At 39.8% G+C, this 18568-nt stretch overlaps 1 protein-coding gene across 1 annotated transcript in view; it reads right to left on the bottom strand.

Moving 5' to 3' along the window:
* Positions 1 to 18568, bottom strand: part of WWC2 (WW and C2 domain containing 2) — a 203407-nt gene that overhangs the window by 82760 nt on the left and 102079 nt on the right. The window contains exons 3-4 of the mRNA XM_080797731.1: positions 13757 to 13960; positions 12891 to 12967 (exon numbers count right to left, since the gene is read on the bottom strand). Of these exons, the coding sequence (XP_080653857.1) occupies positions 12891 to 12967; positions 13757 to 13960 (281 nt within the window). The remainder of the gene's footprint in view (positions 1 to 12890; positions 12968 to 13756; positions 13961 to 18568) is intronic.

The following is an 18568-nucleotide window of genomic DNA, read 5'->3' as shown; positions in this document are numbered from 1 at the left end:
GCTTGGACTAGTAAGAATAAAGATTCTGTGAGTATCTACACTCAAGTCTGTGTGTGGGTACATATATGTTTTCATTTCTTCAGGCACATACCTATAAATGGGATTGCTGGTAACAGTTTAAGTGTATATTTAACTTTATAGGAAACCACCAAGCTATTTTCCAAAGTGGTTGTACTACTTTGCATTCTGCAGTAATGTGTGAGAGTTCCTTCTTCCAATGACCTCCCTCTGAGGACTGTTTTAGCTACATTCCATAAATTTTTATGTATTTCCATTTTCATTTAATTCAAAATATTAAAAAAAATTCTTTGCTTTCTTCTTTGACCAATGAATTATTAAGAAATATGCTAATAGGGATATCTGGGTGGCTCAGTTGGTTAAGCGACCGCCTTCGGCTCAGGTCATGATCCTGGAGTCCCAGGACTGAGTCCCACATTTGGCTCCCTGCTCAGCAGGGAGTCTGCTTCTCCCTCTGACCCTCCCCCTCCTCATGCTGTCTCTCTCTCTCATTTTCTGTCTCTCAAGTAAATAAAATTTTTATATATATATATATATATATATTTAAAGTAAGTTCTCCTTGGTGAATGTGCCTACATTTGAAAACAACATTGTTTTGCTCTTTTTAGATGACATGTTCTACAAATGTTAATTAGATCAGGTTGGTTGATAGTATTGTTCAAAACTTCAACAATTGTGCTGATTTTCTGTCTATATAGTCCATTAATTACTGAGAAAGGAGGTATGCAATCAGTAGACTGAAAAAGGAGTATTGATATATCCAACCATAATTGTGGCTTTGTCATTCTCCTTTCAGTTTCATTGGTCTTTACTTCAGGTATCTGAAGTTCTGTTTTTATGTGTGTACATCTTTAGGGTTACGTACATACATCTTTATGTCCTTCTTTAAAAAGATTTAATACTATTTTCTATTAACATATAATGTATTATTTGTTTCAGAGGTATAGGTCTGTGATTCATCAGTCTTACAACAACACCCAGAGCTCACCACAACACATAACTTCCCCAATGTCCATCACTGAGCCACCCCATCCCCCCCATCCTCCTGCCCTCCAGCACCCCTCACTTTGTTTCCTCAGATTAAGAATCTATTACGGTTTGTCTCCCTCTCTGGTTTTGTCATTTCATTTTTTTCCTCTCTTCCCCTATGATCCTCTGTCTTTATGTCCTTTGATGAACTGACTTATTTACTGGTGTAAAACCCTGGCAAAAATAGCCTTGTTCTAAAGTTTACTTTGATATTAATATGGAAACTGCAACTTTCTTTGCATTTGTATTTTCATGGTAGATATTTTTCATTTCTTTAATTTTTAACCTGTCCAGACAGGGCTTCACATTTAAAATAGCTCTTTTGCAGCCATCATAAAGCTGAGTCTTATTTCAACCATTATGATAATTTCCACCTTTTTACTGGAACATGTACACCATTTACACTTAGTGTAATTATTGGTATAGTTGGGTTTAAATTCACTATCTTTATATTTGTTTTCTAATTGTCACATATATGCTTTTTTCCTTTCTACCTCTATTCCTGCCCTTTGTGTATTTATTCCATTTTTTTAACGATTCTACTTTATTCCCATTATTTAGTAATACCTCTAATACCTCTATATTTTCTCAGTGGTTTCTCAGGGCAGAGATCAGCAGATGTCAGCTTGGGGGCCAAACATCCCTTGTGGCCTTTTTATGGCTCATGAGTTAAGAATGATTTTCATGTTTTTAATAATTTTCCCCAAAACCGAAAAGAAAAATCTATGGCAGAGATTTTTCCACAGTGGTTGTACCATTTTCTATCCCCACTAGCAATGCACGAGAGTTCTAATTTCTTCACATCCTCATCCATACTTGTTATTTTCTCCTTTAAAAACAAAAACAAAAGCTTCCTAATGGGTGTGAGATAATATCCCATTGTGGCTTTGATTTGCATTTCCCTAATGACCAGGGATATCTGTCATCTCTTCATATGCTTATGGGACAGCTGCACATCTTCTTTGGAGAAATGTCTATTGAAGTCCCTTACCCATTTTTGAAGTGGGCTGTTTTTGCCTTCAGTTTTGAAAGATATTTTCATTAGGTATAAACAATCTAGTTGACATTGTTGTTGTTGTTGTTGGGTACTCTTTTAAGATATGACTCCACTGCCTTGCAAGTTGCATAGCTTCTGATAAGTCTGTTGTAATTATTATCTTTGTTCCACTGCAATTGTCTAATTTATATGGCTGCTTTTAAGATTTCTTTTAATCACTGATTTTCAGCAATTTAATTATGATATACCTTTGTGTGATCTCTGTTTTCTTCTGCTTTGGAGTACCTTCCTGTTCTTATGGATTTATAGTTTTAATTTCTTTAAATATTTTTTTCTTCAAAAAAATTTTTTGTGTGATTTCCTCTCCTTGCTCTTTTATGGGGACTTTAACATATACGTTAGATCATTTAATACTGTGCTAGAGGACACTGATGTGCTGTTAAATTTTTTCAGGCTTTTTTCATCTGTGTAATTCATTTTGAATAGTTTCTATTCCTATGTCTTCAAATTCACTGATCTTTTTACTCAGCATTTAGGTTGTTCTCAACAGTGTATTTTTCATTTCTGATATTATATATTTAATCCATAAAACTTCCATTTTGATCTTTTTTATATCTTTATTTTCTCTCCTCATCATATTTTCTTCTACATTACTGAGCATGTGTGTAATACTTTTTAATGTTTGCCTGTTAATTAAATAATAGTTGTAACTTCTTGTTTTTTTGTTACACATCATACTTTCTTGCTTCTTTGAATCCTTGGCAATTTTTAACAGCTTTATTGGTGTACAACTGGCATATAATAAAGTAAGCATGCTTAAACTATACACTTGATAAGGGTCGATATATGTATATACCCACAAAACCATGAACATCAAGATAAAAAATATATCTACATTCTCCTGAAAGCTTCCTCAAGGCCCCTGGGGATCCCTTCCTTCTGCCTCTCCTGAACTTTCTTCTAGCACACAGTTAAATTGTTTTTAAATAAATGTGACCCATTCAAGGTTTGCTTGTAATTTTTTGTTGCAGTAGTTCCAGAGCAGCCCTTAGCCTTAGACTAACGTGGTCCCACTAATGAGGTCTTCTATTGCCCTCAAACTTAGGAGGTCTCTCCATTCTGGCTTGTAGATGGAAATTATTCCTAGTCCTATGAGCTCTGAGAATTGTTTTTTCTACCGCTTTCTTTCCCCATCCTTGTCGTATTTTATACCACGATTACTCAGCCGAAGATTTGAGGAGATTGCATGAGAAATCACCACAACTTTCTTTTACTCCTTCTCTCTCTGTAGCTGTCTCCTCTCCAGGATTGCCACAAATTCCAGACACTTCTGCTTCACTGAATTTTACTCTTCTGACTCTTCAGCTTCAGTAGACTATGTATGAATCCTTCTTCCTACACAGGAAATAGTGTGATCTCAGGGCTCACTGCTTCTGTTTTCCTTTGGTAAGGGATTACAGTGTTCAACTGCCTGTTATCCAATGTGTGAAAGCAGTTGTTTTTATAGATTTTGTCAATTTCTTTAATTGTCTGTTGTTGGGAGACGATTCCTTTTTTTTTTTTTTTTAATAAATTTACTTATTTATTTGACAGAGAGAGATCACAAGTAGGCAGAGAGGCAGGCAGAGAGAGAGAGGGAAGCAGGCTCCCTGCTGAGCAGAGAGCCCGATGCGGGGCTCGATCCCAGGACCCTGAGATCATGACCCGAGCCGAAGGCAGAGGCTTAATCCACTGAGCCACCCAGGTGCCCCATGGGAGACGATTCCTATAGCAGCTAGGAAGATATTTATGTGATTCCAACAGCCTGCATTTTAGGCAAAATATCTCCCAGATTGATAAAAATATTTTATCAATCTTCCTTTGTCTCTCTAAAGGCACAAGATCTGAATCTGGGATCCAATTGGCTAATCTCAATCATACAATTCTATTTCTCTGTATCTTGAAGGAGCTCTCTGAGATTCTGGTTCCCTGACAAAGTAGAAGCTGATAGTACCATGTCTCCCAACCTCAACTCTAGAAATTAATGTGCCTGAAAATGCTGAAGATCATAAAATGCATATAATATGGCTATTTTTTTCATTGCTTCATTGTTATGGCCTCATGAGACTGATTCTTTCAAAATTTAATGCAAACATATTAGGTCAATGTATTTGTTGTGTATGTATCAAGGGAAAGTATCAGAATGTAAGTATTGGTTTGAATGCATTCATTACAACATCTTTACCACATATAGTTCCACAAAGCTTAACTCCTATGGCCTTTCAAAAATGAGAGAGAGAGTTTTTCAGGCTTTACAGAATCATTTAAAATTGATCATTTATGAAATATCATTTTCCTGTCTGCTTTAGACTGTACAGTTTCCCATAAAAGAAGTTAATTGCATTTAATTTTATAAAGTGCCATCAGCATTATGGATATAAGAATGTTTATGAATGAAGATGGAGAAGACTGAAAATCATGGCCAGAGAAACTGATATGGTAGTTTATCTAGGCGAGGAGAAGCTAAACATCCCCTCTCCAACCACACAGTGTCAATGAAGGATTTCTTTCCAAGTACATATTATTTAGCTTGCAGGATGGTAGAAAAGGAGACCAAAATCATTAACAAGAAAGAAAGAAAGAAAATATCATGAAATCAATAAATGTGCTTAAGTGTTACAGAGTCACTTTACTCAAAGTCTGAATATGGTTTTTGAAAAAAAAGCACTTCTATGCTGTGAATTTTAATTATTTCAAGTTACCAGCACATCAAGAAGGAAATGACTTCAGTCCTTGCTCTAAACAGAGTACTTCCCTCTTCTTTTTCTCTCAGTCTTGCTCACTCTCTCTCTCTCTTTTTTTTTTTTTTAGCAAGTATGAGTCAAAGTCACATCATTCTTCATTTCACTCAAGATTCAGTAAGACTGGTGTACTGTTTCCTAACCCAACACCACCTATAATAATACAAATTTATTTCTGAACATCCTAAAGGAGTAACAGCCTTATCTAATATACAGTTTGGTGCTGTGGGTTAGAACTGCTCTATCTCCTTCAGCGTGCTGAAATCAGGTAAGTCACAGATGGAAGAACTTAGGATATAAACTAAATTTTTAATGTAGTGTGAGTATACAGACTCCTCTCACATCAAGTCATGAGACAAGCCTTACTGGCAGCAATTTATATTCTCAGAAGGCATAGTTCTTTTCTTTGAAGCACATTGCTAGGATTTTTGTGTTTGTGACATCATTGGTTAAAGTGTCATAATTTGATGTGCACGTGAGTTAACTCTATTCACAGTGACAAACTAAACCTTAATTGAACTGCCATTCTTTTAAATCTATGCACAAGATTGCAAATAGGTAAGATTACAGTTGACTTTTCCAAGTCCATCACCACTGCTAAAAATAATTCAAAGTGAATTCGTATTAACAATGTGCAAGCAAATATATTTGAGAGCAGAGATAATACATTGTTTTTAATAGAAATGCTCACCAACCAGCCATGTGTTTGGAGTACAAATAATTTAAACAAAGGGGTCTCATTATTTCTTTTTTAACAGAATTAAAAGTTGGATCACAGCATCTGCTATAGTGCTCAATAAATTTCCCAAATGCATACGTATTTCTAAGGATTTTCTTTTACACTTCCAACATCTTACTTCCCTTTAATAAACAACAGTAATAATTTAAAATTCACCAACTATTTTCTCCACCAAAGCTCACCTCCATGTAATCTGGAGCACAGATTTAAAAAAAATTTTTTTTATGGTTCAATATTGTTTTTATTATTATTATTATTATTATTATTATTATTTTGAATTCCAGTTTAGTTAACATACAGTGAATAATTTTATTACTTTGATTGTAAAGTTCCATATCAGTGCTCATCAAGATAAGTGGATTCTAATCCCCCTTCACCCATTTCACTCCTCCCCCCACTGACCTCCTCTCGGGTAACCCTCAGTTTGTTCTCTGTACTTAAGACTGTTTCATTGTTTCTTTTTTTCTTTGTTCCCGTCTTTCTTAAATTCCACCCATGAGTGAAATACTATGGTATTTGTCTTTGTCTGAATGGCTCATTTTGCTTAGCATAAGGCTCTCTGGATCCACCCTTGTTGTTCCAATGGCAAGATTTTGTTTGTTTTTATGGCTAAATGATATTCCTGCGTGTGTGTGTGTGTGTGTGTGTGTGTGTATACACACCACACCTTCTTTATCCATTCATTAACTGATGGACACTTGGGCTCCTTCCAAATATTAGCTATTGTAAATAGTGCTGCAGTAAAATAGGAATACGTGTATCTCTTCAACTTACTGTTTTCATATTCTTTTCATACATACCCAGTAGTGTAGTTCCTGGATTGTAGAGTAAATATTTATTTATTTATTTATTGCTTTGAGGCATCTTACTATATAAAAAGCTGGCAGTCGTATACATGAACTTGTATACATGAACAACAACCTAAAATTCATCCCATATTTTCTTCATTTTTTAGCTTGACCTTCTGGTCAAGTCTTTAGCCTCACTGACGTTGGCTGCTATGTACAGAGATCCTTCCTTGTCTGGGTGATTTAAAAGCGTAACTCATAGATGAGCATCTTTTCTGTTTCCTCTACTGGCAGTAGGCCTTACACCTGGTATTAATGCTACTTCTCATTTTGCCATTTTGGATTCCTCCTCACCTCTGTCAGAGCCACCACAGAAAGCAGGTTTTGGTAGACTGTGAAAAACCTGTTTTACTTGAGGCTCCCTATGCTTCGTGGCCTGCAAAACACAACAGCTTGCAAATCCTGCAGCAGCGAAGGTCAGTCCAACTGCGACCACTATACTGGCCTTGGCTCTGGCTCAGCTCCCCAGCCTCTGCCCAGACTGCGGTTCATCCCAGCCCAGAGGCCGCAGCCGCCAGTGCCACACCTCCACCCCACAGTGATGCGGCCACCACCAGTAGGCACAGAACCTACTTGTAATTTTTTGAGGAACCTCCATAGCGTCTTCCCTAGAGGCTGCACCAGTTTGCTTTCCCACCAACAGCGCATGAGGGTTCCTTTTTCTCCACATCCTCGCCAACACTGATGTTCCTTGAGTTTTCGATTTTAGCCGTTCTGACAGGTGTGAGGTGCTCTCTCATTGTAGTTTTGATTTGCATTTCCCTGATGATCTGTGATGTTGAGTCTCTTTTCCTATGTCTGCTGGCCGTCTGTATGTCTTCTTTGGAGAAACGTTTGTTCATGTCTTCTGTCCATTTTTTAATTGCACTGTTTGGTTTTTAGTGTTGAATTGCATTTTTTTTTTTTTTAATTTGAGAGAGAGAGAGGGAGAGCATGCATGTGAGTGGGGGGAAAGGAAGAGGGAGAAAGGGAAAGAAGCAGACTACTCACTGAGCATGGAGCCTGACATGGGGCTTGATCTCATGACCCCGAGATCATAACCTGAGTCAAAATCAAGAGTGGAATGCTCAACTGAGCTACCCAGGCACCCCAGGTTGTATAAGTTCTTCGTATATTTTGGATGCTAATCCTTTATCAGATATGTCATTTTCAAGTATCTTCTCCCACTCAGTTAGGTTGTCTTTTTAGTTTCCTTGTCTGTTTCCTTTGCTATGCAGAAACTTTTTATTTTGATGAAGTCCCAATGTTTATTTTTGCTTTTGTTTCCCTTGCCCCAAGAGAGACACGTCTATAGCTGGTGTCAAAGAAGTTACTGCCTATGTTCTCTTCTAGGATTTTTATGGTTTCAAGTCTCACATTCATATCTAATTCATTTTGAGTTTATTTTTATGTATCCCGTAAGAAAGTGGTCCAGTTTTCCCGACATTGCTTGTTGAAGAGACTGTTTTCTTCCCATTGCATGGTCTTGCCTCTTTTATTGTAGATTAATTGATTGCATAACTGTGGGTTTATTTCTGGGCTTTCTATTCTGTTCCATTGATCCATGTGTCCATTTTTGTGTCAGTGCCATACTGTTTTTATTATTATAGCTTTGTAATGTAACTTGAAGTCTGGAATTGTGATACCTCTAGTTTCATTTTTCTTTTTCAAGATTGCTTTGGCAATGTGGAGTCTCTTGTGGTTCCATATAAATTTAGCATTGTTTGTTCTAGTTCTGTGAAAAAAGTTGATGGTATTTTGATAGGGATTGAATTAAATGGGTGGACTGCTTTGGGTAGTATAGACATTTTAACAGTATTTGTTCTTTCCAATCCATGAACATGGAATGTCTTTCCATATCTTTCTGTCATCTTCAATTTATTTCATCATGTTTTACAGTTTTCAAAATACAGGTCTTTCACCTCTTTGGTTAAGTTTATTCCTAGGTATTTTAATTATTTTTGGTGCAATTGTAAATGGGATTGATTCCTTAATTTCTCTTTCTGATGCTTATCAGTGTGCAGAAATGCAACAGATTTCTGCATATTAATTTTTTATTGAGAACTTACTGAATTCACTTCTGAGTTTGAGCAGTTTATTGGTAGAGTCTTTAGGGTTTTCTATATGTAGTATTATGTGATCTGCAAATAGTGAAAGTTTGACTTCTTCCTTACCAGTTTGGATGACTTTTCTTTCTTGTTGTCTAACTGCTCCAGCTAGGACTTCCAGTACTATGTTGAATAAAAGTGGTAAGAGTGGATATCCTCGTCTTGTTTTTGACCTTAGGGGTAAGCTCTCAGTTTTTCACCACTGAGTATGATGCTAAGCTGTGGGTTTTCCATATACGGCCTTTTTTGTGTTGAGGTGTGTTTCCTCTAAACTCACTTTGTTGAGAGTTTTTATCATGAATGTTCGTATGGAGTATGAATTTTTTAAAATATCAGCTGAATTTAAGTTTTAGTTTGTATGAGACATTCCATTTCCTATCTATGGTCCAAGTACCTATTATGAATAAGTGAAATAGTTTTTCCCCCAGTTTACTGAGAAATAATGGACTTCGCTGTAGAAATAATAAAGTTTACAGTAAAAAGCTTTTACATTCTTCTTCCTAAGAAACATTTTCTCATGAAATTAAATACCACTGCTAGAAGTTTGGAGTATATTAATAAAAAGCCTTGGCTTATTCATTTCACCATTTCAAAAATGAGAAATAAGCTGTCAAGAAGTACTATTATCCGGTTTGACCAAGGAAAAGAAAACCCAATTATCACCAATACCTATGACCACACTATAAAACAGATGTTTTAGACAGATGTTCCTAAATACCTAGTTCCTCAATACTTGACCAACTAGCTCTAATTCAATAAAACAAATGAAGGACATCTATGAATACTGTGACATCAAAATAATGAAGATGAAGTTTGTGCCTGAAAAATTGTTAGTGTTTGTGCCTGAAAAATTGTTAGTGACCAAAAATGCAGGTAAGTACTCGAGACACCAAAGCAATGAAGAGTTATTAGTTCAATCGTGAGTTATTATTTCTGTGGCATTAATTTGTGAAATGGACTGGCCAACACAGGGATTTTGACAGGGTAGGCAAGCCAAGAAAGGTCAGGTTAGCAAAATCTATGAGACTCTGACAAGTTACCCATCCACTTCTGAATGGCTGGGGTGTTCTGAAAGTGTTACCTGGCCAAAATGTGCACAAACAGCAGAGTGAAGGCACCATCTGCTCCAGTGTTCAAACCACGACAACAGCAACATAGACCATGAGGGCCACTTTGCTATGGGAGCATTTTTAAAGAGGCCTTTACCCTGACAGTTAGTGTTAAATAAGCACCTCTTCACTAATGAAAGAGACAAAGAGAATGTCACTTCTGATCTTCCATTACAGCTAGCTAGGACTCTCTTAGAGCCTCCTCTGGAGGGAAGGACTTTCTTGTGGTCTCACAGTGATGAACTATATATATATGGTATGTTATATCACATATATGTGATATCAGCGTTCTGATAGTAAGAGTATATCAAACCTGGTGTAAAATAAACTTTATCTAAGAGATTCTGCTTTATTAGGAGACAGGTCTGGGGAATGTGACCACCCGGGATCTCCTGGGATCTCCTGATTGCAAAGGGGCTTCATTTCCTTCTAAATGGTTATTTGCAGGATTTAGCCTATATGCTTGTTTTTAAATCTCTTCCTTTAGTGTTCACTGTATGTTAACTAACTTGAACTAAAAAACAAAAAACTCTTCTGTAGTTTTCCTCTTTCCTAAAAGGAAAAATAGAAGACTATTCCTATTGTGGTTATTCCATTTACAATGTGTTTTACAAAGGTAAGAACTGTGAAAAACTATTAAAATTTCAAAGGGCAATAATACGTAATAATGTCCCAAGAAGTGCGCAGCTCCAGCGAGTACTAAAGTTTACTAAGAGTAAGTTTTTACAAAATATCCTCATTCATCCACACAAAAAAAAATTCCTTTTTTTAAATCATAGAAATGTACAGACTGAGGCACAACAACAGGACACCCAACCAGCCATCCCACAATATTCTCCAGAGGCACACAGACAAATACGGGCAGACCAAAAGAGAAAAGTATCAGTGATACACTGGACGGATGTTCCCGGTGGAATGACACAGAATGCTTCCACTAATGTTTTCATAAATTAAACCAAGAAATCCAAAGAGAGGTTTAGCTTCCAAAAGTACACACTTTTCTCATGGTCTTCCTCTGAGAACAAACAGAGAAGTTGTGCGAAAGAATATAAAACAAAACATCTACAGGAAGACGCTGGAGAACTACTACGGCAGCAAGAACTTGTGTCAAAAACCCAAAAGGTAAGGAAAGCCCATAGTCAGGATCCACACTTGGTGTTCTTTTTCCACGGAGGCATTCAAGTGTACAACAGAGAAGCTGACAAGTTGGGAGAACACAGTGACTGGAGCCACAGGTAGAGAGCTAGCTACTGGCGGTCCCACAAAGCTGAGAAGTTCAGGGGAGAGATTTGGAATTTGGAGTCCATGGAGCAGGAAGAGCTCTCAAAAAATATCCCCAAAGTTCCGGTGGGATTTTGAAGACCTCTGCCCCAAGAGAAAAGGTAAAGTGGAAAGAAACCCACTCTTTGAAAAGGAATGAAGCCCAGATTTCAGCTTGAACCATGACCGAATCACAGTTACCTGCCCCTGGCCTAACTGCCCATAAGAAGCAACACTAAATCCTCTCAGAAGGATGACAAGGTCATCCCAAACCTCAAATTACCCTTACACTTCTTCATGTAGAACTTAGGGCTCTTAATAAAAGGTAAGCAGCTCTAAGAGGCTTGACCAAAGGTCATGAAAGAAAAAAACAGACCAAATTGAAGAAACCAACAGAGAGGAGATCAAGACACTGCATTGATAAAGACATGGAATTTACAGCTAACTGTGACTATTTTATTCAAAAAATTACAAATCCATGCGCAGAATTTGGGCAAGGAAGCAGAGATAAAAAATAATCCAAAAGAAGTTTTAGAACTGAGAAATACACAGTGGGAAATTCTGCTGAAATCCTGAAAAAAAAAAAAGATAAGAAAATCCCCAACTGTTTAAAAATTAAAACCTTTATACGAGAAATCATAAAGAGCTAGAAAATATTTTGAACTGATAAAAATACAAAATTCAAAACCTGTGGGATGAAGACAAAAGCTATCTGTAGAAAGTCACGTAGGCCTTAAGGGTAGATATTAGGAAGTCAGAGACCCAAAGCCCTCTCTCAGCCTCTGCTAATGGTGAAGCATGTCTATTTCCCAACACGGCAATCCCACTCCTGGTTTTATAACAAAGGAAAATGTGTGCCTATGTGCACTGAAGATATATCACAGAAATGTATATTAAGGCATACTTTTTAAAAACAATTTTTATTCATTTATTTGACACAGAGAGAGAGAGAGAGATCACAAGTAGGCAGAGGGTGGGGGAAGCAGGCTCCCAGCTGAGCAGAGAGCCCGATGTGGGAGTCGATCCCAGGACCCTGAGATAATGATCTGAGCCGAAGGCAGAGTCTTAACCCACTGAGCCACCCAGGTGCCCCAAGACACATGTTTTAGTGACCAGAAAGTGAAATAAACCCTAATTTACATCAACAGTGGAAGAGATAAAGAATTTACAGTACGTACACCAAAGTGGAACACTTGCCATAATGAAGGCAAATGTGGATGAATCTCGACATGTTCAAAAGAGGCCAGGAAAGAATACATATGGCAGCATTCCAATTTTAGAAAATTCAAAAGAGGCAAGCAAAAAATTCGCCTACAATGTTGCCCGAGGCCAGTGTTACCTTTAGGGAGAAGGGCAGTGATGACACAGTCATGGGAAAAACGTATTTCATGATTGGGATACTGGCTGCACGAATGTATTTTCTTGACGACAGTCTGTAAGACTCCAAAAATCAAGGATAAAGCAGCTCTGGTCTCAGCAGCAGTGCGGTCGAAAAGATTTAGGGTGAAGATCAGGAATCAATCCATGAGGAAGTGTGACGAACCAGTAAAGTTTCACCCTCGAGAAGGAATGACTTGGGAACACAATTTGTGGGCACCTGTAAGTACTGGGCTGTCCTAGGGGAAAGCAACTATGCCGAACCCTGGCACATTTTAGCATAAGGGAAGTTCCCAAGACTTGAACGTTGATTTAATACACTCAGTATATGCTAAGTATATTGTAAATGTCATATTAATATTATGTTAAATAAGTATATTTAACATACGAGGTATATATAATATGTTTAACCTACTGTAGATAACAGAGCTGCTGAGTAACGGGACACATGCCTCTATAACGACATTCTCCATCACTGAACATGTGGTCACTAAGGTAGGACCGCCACCCTCGGGGTGGAGGCGGGAGTGGATGGAGGAGGTTCCCGCACCGAATGGAGAGGACGGCTGGGCACTGAAGTCCCTCCCACCACCTTCAGACTCTATGCATGTGTTAAACAGAGAACCATGATTAAAAAATACCTTACCCTTAAGCGTGTAGTGGAGATCTCCGCTTTTAAAATATCGGGATCATATTTAGTACTGGATGAAGAGCCTGAGAATACTTTTCGGAGAGAAAAAAGAAAAGAAAAAAAAGTAACTTTTCCAAGTTGCAGAACTTGTTCTCGGCTTGGAATTTACAAACTCTAAAAACGAGATTTACATGCTTCTGTGGATACTTACTTTAGAATTCCTTTATTGTCATTCATCAGACACCTAGATATAAAAAGTAATCTTCAAACCTTTATCATTTTTTTCATAAAAACTCAAGAAAGAGGAATGTCATAAAGACCATGGAGCTTACTGCTCTCCGGAGTTCATGCCTACATCTAAACTCTTAGAGGACCCTACGGTACATGCAGCTTGTCAGAGCTTGCGTTCCCTGGAAACTTCTAGAACTTCTGAGCCCATCCATACTTTTCTTTAGATAAACCAGCTCCAGATGATCAATTTCTGAGATATGAGAGAGTGACCAACAGAAACTTCATCCCAGCCAACAGTTCCAGCGCCTCCCACTAAAATATCGTACAAGGGTAGCAAAGGGGGCCAAATTATTTGCCTGGATCTTAACAGGTGAAAATGAACTCATAAATAAATAAAAGACAATCAGGCAGAGGAAGGAGTAAAAACTAGAAGGGATTCATTATCCGCAAATGGGGGGGTGGGGACTTCAGTCTGGAATGGAGTCGAGGGGTTCAGTTGTGAAGTCTGCGGGGTGCCCTCACCCCCTTTCATGGCTTCTGCCCACGAAGGAGCAGGACTCAAGATGAAATTCCACCAAAACCCAACTGGCCTTCCCTTAGCTACACTTCGGTCCCCATTTTCAGAGTCTGAGCAGTCACACTGTACTTACAGCTGGTGTGAGAACTTGACTTTTCCTTGTAGGCGTCATTTAATCGTACATATTCATCGAGGGCCAAGGCAAGTCTCTGTTCTTTCACGTGGTACAGCTCCTTCTGGGTCCTGAGAGTGTCCTGAGCCACCGAGAGATAGTCCTTGAGCATCTTCTCCTGCTCCCCCCTCCACTGTTTTCGTGGATCTTCAATCTGTGTGGTTTCTGAAAATACATTAGGTGGGTTATATTTTAGAATTTGATGATTTTTTTTGGATCATTTAAGCTTTATTAAAAAAAAAAAAAGTTGCTAGCTTTAATTCTTATCTCCTCCAAGCAGTTCCTTAGTGTTTATGAAGTGACCTCGCCAGAAATCGGATAGAGTTCTTGCTTCATTTTACCCAGTGGCTCACCACACCATCCACCCCATTTCAGATCCTTGTTAACAATTTATCCTCACTGTGAAGTCATCGTACAAAACGTTGCCAAAGGAAGCTTCCTTCACCGGGGTCCCGCCATTCCTCTCAAGAATTTCCTGGCTCCCCAATACCTACAGAATAAAAGCCAAATGATTGATGCCGGCATTCAAGGTCCTGTGTGATCTGAACCCAATCTACTTCCCATGGCACATGTTTCCCTTTACTTAATACAGGACACTCTTGCCACGTTGCCCTTGACATCGGTGCTCTTCAACGTCTCTGCTGGCCGACCCCGAATCCCGAACTCTGTTACACGTCCACCACAATCCATGTAGAAATCATGAGAAAACACTCTGAAATGTTTATGGCAATTCAATACAGTAATTGTATATTGTTGACTCTACTAGTATTCGGGCTTACATTTTATCCTTTTTTCCCATTTTCCGCATAATTCATTTTTATTGAATTTTACAAAAGTATCAGTCAGTCCGTAGTGGATTTGAAAACTAAAAACAAACAAAACCAAAAACAAAAACAAAGCCAAAAAACCAAAACAAAACGGAAAAAAAATGATCCAAACCCTGGTCCTGCTTGGAGAATACGCTAAGGCACCGTTCTTGGTTCTGTCCTGTTGGATACTAGAATCACCCAGGGAGCTCTTAAAGGGGAAAAAAAAAATTCCCAGCCCAGTGAGAGTTTCTGTGGAAGAACCCGTGCAATGGTAGGTTTAAAAGTTGCATAGAAATTGCAATGAGTACAAAGAGCCCTCTTCTGCAATGGCTCACGAGCTGCCTTCTCCATGAAATTATTCAGAGTATCCAGCCCCGAGCTTGCTCAGACTTGCCCATCTTGCCTGGCCCATTCCTCCAACAAAGGCTCTGGCCTGTGCTCTCGCTTTCACTCTTGCCTCCGAACCAACCCAGGAGCTTCCCACTGTGGCCCCTCGAGGGTGGCCCTCCCCTTCCCTTGGGAACTGTGAGTAATACAATTTGTTCTGATGGCACTGACTGCTTCGCTTCGTGCTGCCGTTCGGTCACCTCTATGAACTAAATCACTTACTATCCAAAAGGTTGGGTCATATGGGTTGGCCACTGTACGAATATGAGAACCTACTCCTGACGAAGTAGGATAGGGAAATTAATTTATCAATTTGCTGGAATGTCCAGGTACCTATCCTGTGTTTAAAATGTTTTTGCGTGGGAGTCTTAGTCTTAATGTACCCCAAGCTCCGTGTTTCTGGTTGGCCCCAAAGGCCGCAGTAAGTCAACACCCAGACAATGATCTGAGGTGATCTGATGTGAACACGAGAATCTCTAGGGCCCAGGCTGGTTCTGGAAATGTCTAACTACCCTGGTCTCTAAGGAGAAGGGATAACACTAAACTGAAGGGGTTCGGCTGGGAAGCCTGAGTCCCTTAGGGCTTAAAAAGGCTCTGAGTGATTAACCAAATGGCCTGGTTGGTCAGACAGTCTGCAACCACCGCCTCGGGCCTGGGACCTTCACTCCACAGCCACTGGGAACAAAAGCTGAGCTTCTTCTAACGCAGCATTTTAAACACTCATATTTAAGATCTAAGTATTTCAGCACACAGAAGAGGCCTATCTCATGTAATTAGGAGGGAAAAAAAGGCTTGGCATCAACGTCTAGAGATGCAGGAGGGAACAATCCTGATCGGACGGTCCCTCCAGCCCTGATGGACATCATCACGGTGGGGCAGCTTTGCTTTCTGGAAAATAAGGGGAAAGGGCAGATACCAGCCAATAAGAGCTTAAACTTCTCAGTTTAAGATATTTGTTATAACTCAGGTATCTGGCGATCCAAACGTGTAATATTTATATTGTTTCCAACATCTAACTGCAAGTTGACTCAAAGTACAGAATTCATCCTGTACCAAATGGAAATTTATGGTCTCACGGAAGTTTTCCTAACTGTGGCTGACCAGTAATAATCCTCCCCTCCTCATGTTCGTGCCCCTTCAGTACGGGCTAGACCTTGGGATCTGCTTCCAATGAATACAAGGGAGAGGACGTGATGGGTAGGACCTGGGACCAGATCACCAAGGGCTGTGACTACCAACTGGTGCGTCCCTCCCTCCCTGGTGCTTTGTGGCTTTCCTGCCGAAGCCAACCACTAAGCTGTAAGCTGACCTAGGGAGAGGCCCATATTCAAGGAACGAGGGGGGCCGCTGGCCCTCAGCCAACAGGGAACCGAGTCCTGCCAACAACCACGTGAGCGAGCGTGAAAGCGGATCCTTCTCCAGTCGAGCCCGGCTACCACCTTGAAGACCACCAGCCTGTGAGACCGTGAGCTAGAAGATTCCACTGAGCCTTGCTTGCATTCATGATACACAGGAACCGTGAGATAATAAATGTATTTGGAGCCACTAAGTTTCGAGATCATGTGTTATAGTGAGATACATAAGTAATAAGCCGGAGAGCTCAAGGGATAACATGAATTCCAACTGCGTATGAAAACTGTGGAGAGTTATCAGTTATAATAGTTAAAGTATGCACTCCTGGTTCTCCCTCAACACCTTCAGGTTTCATCCAAACGTCTTTTCCCTACATATTGGGGAACGGGCACACTTTCCACAAGACACCTGTTCAGCACTTAAATTGCCACAAAACACTGAAAGTAACACGGACTGACATTGAAATGAATAAATAATAATAATGATAATAATGATAAATGATCAGCACTGGGGCACCTGGGTGGCTCAGTCAGTTAAGTGCTTGCATTCGGCTCAGATCATGATCTTGGGGTCCTGCGACCAAACGCTGTGTCAGGCTCCGAGCTCAGTGGGGAGTCTGCTTCTCCCTCTGTCTCTCCTCCTTGCTCATGCTCTCTCTCTCTCAAAGAAATAATTTTTTTTTAAATCTTAAAAAAAAAAAACCAAAACACCCAAACGATCAGCATTTATTTGGCTAGATCAGCAGAAACACTCTGTCAGGCTGGTTTAAATACTGTATGTTACAAGAGCTTCATGGGAACGTTTACATTTCTCAAATGCTGTACAAGGCAAATGTGAGCTACAAGGAGGGTTCCCAGACGCACCTCAGAAGGCTTCAGAAAGCAGGATTGTGCTTCACCTCCACTGGCTACATGTGTTGAATGGATTTATAAAGAATATTTATTAAGTGCAAATGCTAAAAAAAAAAAGTATTATGAAAATGTGGTATTTTTGTATTAAGATCTGGTAACCTTGGGAAATCACCGTATTAGGACACAATAATTTGCATGATGTCTGCGGAAATGTCCCGTACCTCAAGGGAATTCACACTCCATTGGTTCCAGGTGTGGAACTTTATACGCAGAGAACAGGCTGTGAGTTACAAGAGCTGATCATGGAAGATGACATTATTCTTGAAAGGAGTGTGATCCCTGTCTGTCATGCCTATTTCGGTTCTTTCTGCTGTCCTCGGGAAGAATGGGCGACACAAATCGGAGTAACCGTCCTTTTCCTTCTTAGAAACTACCCGCTGAGCTCACTACCCCTTGTTACTTCTACAGACAAGTACCGACCATCTACTACATGCAATATAGGGGAAATGAGATGTTTGGATGTGAGGCCCTCCTTTCAAGGAACCTACAAAATAGAGAGGAAAATGTGAGCCACGAGTTAAAAAAACAAAAAACAAAAACCACGAGTTTGTCCAGTAAAAAGTGATAAAACCCTTGAGAGGAGGAAGGCTAAGAGCCATGGCAGTTTAGACACCGGGTTTTCTCTGGCTAAAAAAGGAAGGTCCCACGGAAAGGCAACGATGGAACAGGGCTCTACAAGGTTCCAGACAATGGCCCCTCAGGACCCAGTGCTTTACTTTTCCAGACACCCCCCTCCAGGCCCCCACAAATACACACAGCAGCCTTCAGCGGCACCGAAATTCTTTCAACAGCTCCTGCGTTCTGTGGCCTCTCCAGACCTGTGGCTTGAACGTGTGATCTCTCTTCTTCCAGGAAGGTGGACTTTTCCCAACCCCCAAGCCCAACCCCAGCCCCTTCTTCTCCAGGCCTGGTTAACTCGGTCATTCTTCGGGTATCAGCTCAAAGCACTGCCTCTAGCAGCCGTGGCTACACCCTTCAGAACGAAGAGGACACTTGTACTTGTTCTGCCGGCCCAGCAATGGTTCTTCCCACACTCTGCTATGTTGTCTCATTTCTTCCCCACTACTCCAACAGGGACGGGCCTGCGGTTTCTTGAACACCAGGTTAATAAACATGAAACTCATTTTGCAAGCGATGGTGTGCCACGAAGGTTCTAGGCAAGGCCAGGAAAGGATCTTAGGTGTATTTGAGGAACATTATCTGACAGAAATGTGAGGTTCTACTGTCTCTACATAACTCTACTAACTCTACAGAAGAGTCAATATGATTGTGCAGAAAGTTTTTTGATAACAGATTAAATGTTAAGTGGAAAA

The sequence above is a fragment of the Martes martes genome, assembly GCF_963455335.1.
Source record: "Martes martes genome assembly, chromosome: 2".
In the NCBI taxonomy this organism is placed as follows: domain Eukaryota; kingdom Metazoa; phylum Chordata; class Mammalia; order Carnivora; family Mustelidae; genus Martes; species Martes martes.
This window is presented reverse-complemented; position numbering and strand designations above follow the sequence as displayed.